At 37.4% G+C, this 9,210-nt stretch overlaps 1 protein-coding gene across 1 annotated transcript in view; it reads left to right on the forward strand.

Moving 5' to 3' along the window:
• The window catches only part of LOC146511604 (ADP-ribosyl cyclase/cyclic ADP-ribose hydrolase 1-like), a 6,065-nt gene extending 3,564 nt beyond the window's left edge, over window positions 1-2,501 (forward strand). Inside the window, exons 4-6 of the mRNA XM_085172274.1 lie at window positions 145-231; window positions 369-452; window positions 555-2,501. Coding sequence (XP_085028400.1) covers window positions 145-231; window positions 369-452; window positions 555-612 — 229 coding nt within the window. The 3' untranslated portion in view covers window positions 613-2,501. The remainder of the gene's footprint in view (window positions 1-144; window positions 232-368; window positions 453-554) is intronic.
• The last annotated feature ends 6,709 nt before the right edge of the window (window positions 2,502-9,210 follow it).

A 9,210-nucleotide genomic window follows, 5' to 3' on the forward strand; every position in this document is an offset into this window, starting at 1 on the left:
GATGGCAGCTAGCAGGTAGCAGTCACAGACTCAGTTCTTCATCTTAAGAGCAGCATTTTTAAAATCAATCTCACTCCTCAAGTTAATTTTAAGTGGTCTTACGGTTGTGGTTTGAATTTTGGGTTCTTTTTTTTTACTCTTCAGTACTTTTGCAAGAGTTGAGGTGACGAGGTTTAAAGCCCCTAGGGTCAGGAGCCTGAATGTTGTTATGGTCATACAGAAGAATGCCCAGTAAGATTTCCTCTTATATGCAAATCTTTCACCACAATGTTCTCCTTTGTTTGTTTAATTTACATCAGAATGGCCAATCGGGGCATGAATATTTTAAAACTGAACCTACATTCACTGCTTCTCTTCCATTTGTTCAGATCAAACTGCAAAAACGCATCCCTGCAGAAATTAAAGAAAGCGCTACATACAGGGATAACATACAGTTGCAAAGACGTGCCTGAGTAAGTACATGTGCATTACAAAGGAGCTGACGACCTGTTTGTGTGTGTCCTCACAAAGCACGACTGACCTCTCGTTATTATCCTGGATTGTAATTCAAACAGATCTCGGATTCAGGAATGCGGCTCCAATCCACAGATAGCATGTAAAACCTGCTGGTGAACAAGTGTGATTATATCAGAAACAACATAGTAGCATTCAGCCACAGAAACCTTTCTCTTGTTTCCTTTTCAATTTTTAAATAAACTCTGAGTATTTTATTTTCACATATATGTGAAATATGTTTTTCAAATGAACATCTGTAATACATCACATTATGAAAATATTGTTTTTCATTTTGTGGGATCTGATGTGAAACTTATGTTTTGTTTTCTTTCTTTCTTTTTTTTTTCAATTAAACACACTGAGTATGCTATCTCCTGGTCACAGAATATGCTTTATTTTCAAAATAAAATGTTAAGACACAAGGTTGTAAACTTTATTTGTATTTCAGTGTAATAATGATTGTTATGTAATCACATTTGTATCCAGTAAAGTGCAAACACATCATGTCTTTGATGTTTAAAGTCTGGACTGAAAATCTGTTGCAACAGTTCTTATGGGGTGACGAATGCAAATTTGAAGTTTTTTGTTCACATTGTCAGCATGTGTCGAGGATGTACATGAGTGTCAGTGAGTGTCTAAAGCAGGGGTAGGCAACTCCAGGCCTCGAGGGACGGTGTCCTGCAGGTTTTAGATGTGTCCTTGATCCAACACAGCTGATTCAAGTGGCTAAATTACCTTCTAAACATGTCTTGAAGTTCTCCAGAGGCCTGGGAATGAACTAATGATTTGATTCAGGTGTGTTGACACAGGGTGATGTCTAAAACCTGCAGGACACCGGCACTTGAGGCCTGGAGTCGCCTACCCCTGGTCTAAAGCCATCTATAAAACACCATGGAGTCTCTGTCATGGTTTGGGTCTTCATTTCTCAACAATATTAAAGCAGAGTGGGATCATCTCGACAGAACAGAAGGCAGCCAACATCCAAAGAAAAGCTTTAAAAGTCCTCCAAGAAGCCTAGAGAACTATTCCTGAAGACTACATAAAGGAATGACAAGAAAATATAGACTTTCATGGTCATTAGAATTGTACAAACTCTTGCCTTATACACTCTATTTTCATGCATGTTTGCACATATTTTAACAACAGCAGCAATTTCCCATTTTTCCAACAAAAATATAAAATATAAAGAAATGTGGGGTGACTCAAGACTTTTGATTTACTCATTACTGTATTTAAACAACCAAAAGCTCTTATTCTGCATTTCTCTGGAAGTTCATTTATTCTTGTGACAGATGCTTGAAAAACGTTTACATCAGTGAGCTAAGCCATGTCAAGGCCTGTTCATCTAACACTGGCTTCCATAACACACCCGTCCAGATAAGATTAGCCGCTTACCCTATTTTAGCAGTTGACTCACCTAGTAAAGGCAGCTCCTTGGCTTAAATGTCAGGTGGATTTATCTAAAAGTCATTCTATTATAATTAGTGCTAATGGGTGAAAGTGAAAGCAGTTAACCTTTTATTAAAAGTTGTAACGATCTAAACTAAATCCACAGATGTCTTGATAATAATAATAACAGTGTCAATGGAGCGGATGAGCACACTGGTTTGACCAACGATGACTAAATAATGATGCAGTCAGTGTCAACATGGACCAGAATTGTTTGCAGCATTTAACCCTTTAAAACCTGAATCACGAAATAATTGCCAGAAAATAAAATTTTTCTGAAAATAGTGTTTATTTAACCTTCTTTTGTTTAATTTTATTTAATTGTTTAAAAAATTGAATCACATTTCAATTTCCATATATGACATTTAATTTGTGTCATATTTGCTTATCTGGTTGGTTTTTTTTTTGATTGCTTAAAAATATATTGTGCAATTTATTTAGGTTTTTCAGGGGGGGGGGATTCACACTGATTATGTTGAAGTCCCAAAAACTTTCAAAAAACTGTATGTATCAAATATGATACACTAGGCATTAAGGGGTTAATTTGGACACAGCATCTTATAAGCAGTGACAATGCCTCTCTGATATGTATGGTTCCCGCTTTCAGTAGATGAATGAAACCAGTCTTGTAATGTCAAATAATGCACATATAATACAATATGTTGGGTTTTTTTTTTTCTTGTATCCAGAGCAATTGATGAGCTAAATAGATTAAATAAAGCCCAGTTTATTGTTGCAAAGTGGTGAGTGGTGTAAGCGGTCAAAACTGTTTTAATGCATATGTGTTTTGGAGCTACTTTCAAAGGGTTTTGCCAGTTGACCTTTACCTTTGTGATTCTTCTTTACATGCAGATTCACTACATTCATCCGCCATAGCACTGTTTCTGTGTGGGCGGCTGACTGAGGAATGCACAGTCCTTTCTTGTAGCACACATTTCTACATGTCACAGTAAGAAAAGCACATGTGTAATTAATGTTCCTCAAATTCTTTGTGTTCCAGTAAACCATGACAGTAAAACCAGTACTTTGTTTTTCTAGTGACTGAGCATGCCTGCAAAGGGGTTAGAGGAAAAGAAAAAAGAGAACAGGGCGGTTTAAAAGAGGTTCACTTACAGGAGAAATGCAATGATACAGGAAATAATTAGCAAATGTTGTAGTTTTAGTAGTTAACTTCATGGTAAAAAGTTAAGCTATTCATTTCATTACGGTCTACCACTGAGCTACAGTTCTGTTCAGTTTAGTGTTATTTATATTGCGCCAAATCACATCAACAGCCACCTCAAGGTGCTTTAGACTGCAAGACCCTACAGTATTACAGAGAAATCACAACAAGATGATCCCCTATGAGCAAGCCCTGAGCTATAAAGAAAAAAAAAACTCCCTTTTAATGGGAAGAAACCTCCAGCAGAACCAGAGACAGGGAGGATCAGCCATCTGCCATGAACTTTCGGGCAAAGGGAAAGAGAAAAGAAAAAGAAAAGCACAGGTAGACAGGACAAAACGCAAACTATAGAAAAGACTGACGGGAACTCAGAAAACATGAACTGAAACTACACCTTATTGAGGATCTTCCACTTTGCAGACCACTGTCACCGTCAGTGGTCTGCAATAGTCAACAAATCATTTTCAGTAAAAGTATACATACAGTCATAGTAAAAAGAAAGCACACTCTCTGTCAGTTCCAATGTTTTATGTATTAAGAGACAAAACAAAACCATCTGGTTCTTAGCCAGACTTACAATTAGGTAAATACAACCTGGGGGAACTACAAACATGACATTTTACACGGTGTCATTATTTATTTAACAAAAACATAGCCACGAAACAGTGTGCAAGCACAGCCCATGAATCAGTCACTTGTAAAACCTCCTTTAGCAACAACTTGAAGTAGCATGAGGTACATTTTTTCTGTGTAACTTTATCAGTCTTTCACATTATTGCGATGGAATTTAGGCCCACTGTTCTTTACTGGGATATTTCAGTACTTTCAGTAGATGAATTCTCATCTTTTTTGTTCAGCCATTCAGTTGTAGATTTGCTGCTGTGCTGTGATCATTGCCCTATTTCATGGCACAATCTGGGCCAAGCTTTAGCTTATTGGACAGATAGCTTCAAATTTGATGCAGGATTACTTTGATATACTATATACTTTGATATAAAGGACATTGTTCTATTGTTTTTAGAAAGAAGAGGCTTTCTCCCGGTAACCCTGTCAGACAAGCCGTACTTGTTCAGTGTTTTTCTAGTTATGCTGTCATGAACTTTAACATTTAACATCAGTTAAAGTTCACTGAGGCCTGTAGAGTCTGAGATGTAGCTCTTGGGCTTTTTTTGTTCAGTTTCTCTAAGTATTGCACAACTTGACCTTGGGCTAAGCGCCATCACTGCTGGAGAGACTAGAAACTGATTGATTGTAAACCTGAACTTTTGCTTATGTGGAAGCAGTAAAGGCATAATTAGTTTTTCAAAAACTTTCTGCATTTTGGCTTTGGTTTTCTTTGAGCAATAATGACACTGTGTAATATTTCATGCTTTTGTTAGTCTGGAGTTGTATTTACCTAATTTTAAGATTAAGTTTTATTAAGTCCTGAAAGATTGTGCATTTCCTTTTTCCTTGTTTTTTTATTCTAAATCTTGATTTCTATAGTGTATAAAATCTCTGTGACTGTGACTGAAGGGCGTTTTATTTCTAAAACTATAATTATCTGCATATAAATGGGTTTTACTAATAATATCTAAAAAATATTTGTTATTCAGTCTTTTTTTGTTTTGTTTTTTCTGAGAGGGATTAGGTGAAAATTTAGCTCAGCTGAAATATATACTTGAAAACAAGCTACATCTTTGATGAGCAGGTCATGCAGTTATGTTTTGTTAAATAATTTATCAGAAAACAGTCTGTTTCCACGCCACAAGCAGCACTTATAAAAGCCTCAGCTCTGATTTTGGAAACCTGGAAACAAAACCTAAAAAGCGAACAGGCTGAGTAAGTTCAAATTCAGCGTCAGTAACTTTCTGTGAAGTCATCGGGATTTTATGGAAAGAAGTCTCTGACAACAAGCAATATTTGCTTAGCTAACTGTGGCTTTATCTTTCCACTTTTTCACCTAAACGTTGTGTTTGTTTTCTTTTTTCTTTCACGTGAAACCGATAGCAAAGGTTACACTAACACGTGTGCAATTATGCAAACCTGCTAAACCACTGATCACAAGAGAAAGTGTTCCAGAACAAGATCAAACCCGTTTTGGGTTTTTAATTCGTAGGTGTACGCCACAAAGAGTCTTATCTGTTTCGCGTGTGAACCAAAGATCTGTGACAGGATCTTAAAGAGCAGAGTTAGACATATTTGTGTGAGTGATACTCTTGTGGCAGGAAGAGGGAGGCTCCTCAAGCAGAGTAAAACCTCCTCTTTCCTTTCTAGCGTATAGCTGCTGTGTCACACGTACCGTAAATGGGCCGTATTGGTGCTGGGAAGAGGCGTTCGGGGTTCTCACTGCACAGGTGTAATATGAAGAAGGCCCCTTGTGTAAAACCACAACATGGGGTACTGTGACAAGTACTGTAATGTCGGTAAACATTGTCACGATTTGAGTCACTGTTGTTGCCATTCGCACAATCACACTAATAATAATCTTTGTGTGGCACTTTTAGGACAGTGGCAAAGTGTTATTGCGGTGACAGCAAAACTTTCAAGGTCATTTTTTGACATTTCCACATATTTATCTAAAACGGGCTTTTTATTCGAGTAAGCTGGATTGAAGTTTTCTAAAAACCCAGCAGACCCTGCCAGCCCCCTGACAGTCAGTACGTTACCTGCTCCGCTGACTGCTATTTCCCAGCTTATTCATGCTGCGCCCTCCATAGACATTTCAAGAAAGTACTTTGTACTTCTTAGTGGGTATAAACCTTTCCAAATCCTTCTTGGGTCCAGGAATGTGGACAAATATGGACTGAGTTTTTTGGGGGAGGGGTTAAAGGTTTTACTAGAGTAGAAAATGTACAGTATCTCCGACTGAGCAACCAAACAAAGTGATGTTAATGCTTGACATTTTTTTAAAGCATTTAAGCAAAGTACATGAGTAACCAGAGGCCAATCACGTTCATCCACCTGATACTCCTCACTAATTGCACAATCTGCAATAAATGAATTTCCCTGATGAACTGGGAATGTTTTTAGAAAAATCTTTCAGCTCCTGCAAGCAGCAACTATGACGCTTTACCATGCTTACTTTATACATTATACTTTTTAGCACTGAATTTAGCATTAGACTGCTTTTTCAGTCTGGTCTCAGCGATATAAAACATCTGTGCATGACAGGTTGTTAAGTCACGATACATGGTTACTTCTGGATTTGATGCAGAAGTTCCAAACTGAACCAACAACAACAAAAAAGAAAAACATGGTTAAAATGTTTAGTGATTCAAATTAGCAATGTGAAAGTCAAGCCATGTGTCTAACAATGCAGGTATTAGAAGTATTAAAAAGCTCAACTTTTGGACCAGACTGAGAAGTTTATTTCTGCTCTAATGCTGGACATTTTAACAATTGAGTCTGTGGGATCTAACTGGCTTTTGCAAACCAGTCTAGAGAGGCTACAGTTGGTTATTCTGGGCCTTTAGTTACTGTATAAACACTGGAGCAAATACACCCACTGTGAACAAGGATTTGCACCTTGTCAAGACATAAGCCTTCGTTTTAATTTAATTTGTAATTGCAGGTGATTATACACTAATGAAAGCATCACTATCGATGCCACATTTAATTATGTTAGAACAGAGAACAGATACTGATGAGTGTTTAACAGTTACAGCCTGGGCCTAATACTGCAACCTCCAGGGTGGATGAGCTGTTGCCTCAAGCACAAGCATTTAAATCCAACTAATGTGCTGCCTTTCTGTGTGTGCACGTGCTCTGTTTTTTTTCCTGTGCATTGCATTGGACAAAAGTCTCAACCAAATTACAGCAATTAAACGGCTATGTGGCATGAATAATTGGTATAAGTAAGGGGTCAACTTAAGTATAATAATAAGCATTTTAAGACAGGAATTTCTCTTTTTTGGCACAATTAATTGTTGGCTAGTAACATCAGTGTTTACTAAGCCTACATATACTCTCTATATTCTTTTCCAAATAACAGTTTTAATTACACAAAAGTAAAAATGAACATTTTTGTTAGTGTTTTTTAAATCTCATCTCCACATGGTGATATAACTTTAGGTTGCAAAACATTTCCAACACTTTTAATATGTAGCTTGTGTCCAAATAGTACAAAGTCAAGATAGCATTTGCTTTATAACTGACCCAAACACACCATGATAATAAATGTGTATGGCTCAGGTGGTATAGAGAGAGGTGTAGCAGTCAGAAGGTCAGTGTTTGATCTGCCTTTAAGGTGTTGCGGATAAATACAACAAAATAAAACTAGTACCGGTACCGATAAAAAGAAGATTTATTCATAACACACGTGAAAAGACCCAGGAAAACCAAGTTAATGATAAAAACGATAACAAAATAACGCTGAAAACAGATAAAAACCCAGAAAACTATACATTTCACACCTGAGCCTCAACTCTCGCGGCCCGGTACCAAACGACTCACGGACTGGTACCGGTCCGAGGCCCGGGGGTTGGGGACCGCTGTTCTAGGGTCTGCTTGTGTTTCCAGCTGTCTGCAGCAGAGTACAACTGAGGCCTGCGAGTGCAGTGTACATAGACTGTAGATAAAAGATGACAGCAGAAGCGCTTTAGATCTGCAGTCTTTCCCATTACCAGCAGGAGGTGATTCCTGTTGCTCAAACACACACACACACACATATATATACATATATATACGTATATTGAAATCTAGAGGAAAGCAGCTTTGTATTTCTTGCTCTGTGACTTCAGTGACTGTGACTTGAGTGACTTTCTGATCTCACTCACTGTTTTTAAGTGTAAGCACTTTAGGGCAAGCACACCCTATCATAGACAAATCACTACCACTTGAGAATGCACCATTGGTCGGCTTCTCAAATCCACACTTTCCTTGGATATCACCAAGGTGATATCCAAGGAAAGTCTCAGGTTTGGGCTTCAAATCAGGTCTGCAAAGCAATGATGATGATGATGATGTGACGGTAGCTATATTCATTTATATATGGGAACAGACTTGTATAAACTCTCTTGAGTTTCTTTCACCCATAGAGTCGAGAGTTGGCTATTTTTGGTCTTACTGGCAAAATATGGGGATTTTTTTACATTATTTCTTATTTTCTTTCAGGTGGAAATATCAAAAAATGTCCTAGGCAACAAAAATTAATGGTTGTTTCGGTGGAGTGCGGGATATCACATAATGCCATGCTGGAACGTCCCCACCATTGGCTATATTTAATAGGAGTGGAAGCTCCCACTTCAACAAAAGAAAAGCAAATATCTTGATGTGAAAAAGGGCACTGAGGAATCACATGTCTCTGTCTGTTTGGTAACATCATCTCTAATTAACATATGCTGATCATGAAACCAGTCTCCTAAAGAAGAAAAGGATGGCGTGTCCTATATGTGGGAATAAATCACACAGGTTTCCATAAGAAATAATAAATAATTAGCTCTGGGTTGAGTCCCCCGCGCTGAGTGCCGGTTACTGGAGGAGGAGCAGTGGCGTATTTTCCCCTCTCTTTCTTCCCTGAAATAAGCCCGCTCTGAGTCAACACCTTTCAGAACAGACTGTCAAGAGATTGTGTAATATGATAAGCCTGCGAGATGTGTGATTTTCCCATAACCCGCAGGCCATAAGTTTTGCATTTTTTTGGACAGTTTCATTTCGATATTAGTGGTTCTGAAAGCTGGTCGGGCTTTTAAGCGGCTGCAGTTTAACCACCCAGGAAGTAAAGAAGAAAGAAAAAAATACTCAGCATACAGATGAGTTCACACAGCTGAAACTGGAGGCTGTCCACTGTAAAAAATCAAGAGTCAGAATCTCTTACAATATTATTTGGTATCATTATAATTTTTCATATGGTTTCAAAATTTTATTGACATGAATTAGGATATGGACTTTAATCTTGAGGTATAACATATATAGTAAACAAAGTAATTTTTTTATGTTTTTGTTAATAGACACACAAATAAAGCTATAAAAGCTATAAATCTATAGCTATCAATAGTGTTATTTTATTTTATTTTGTTTTGTTTTACATCTAGTAATGTGTTGTCCCAACGGGTAGAATAATTAATTCATGAATTAATTAACTGGGTTTTTGTACATTATACATGCTTTTTTTATATAAAGCA

This window comes from Neolamprologus multifasciatus, chromosome 9, assembly GCF_963576455.1.
Source record: "Neolamprologus multifasciatus chromosome 9, fNeoMul1.2, whole genome shotgun sequence".
Taxonomy (NCBI): domain Eukaryota; kingdom Metazoa; phylum Chordata; class Actinopteri; order Cichliformes; family Cichlidae; genus Neolamprologus; species Neolamprologus multifasciatus.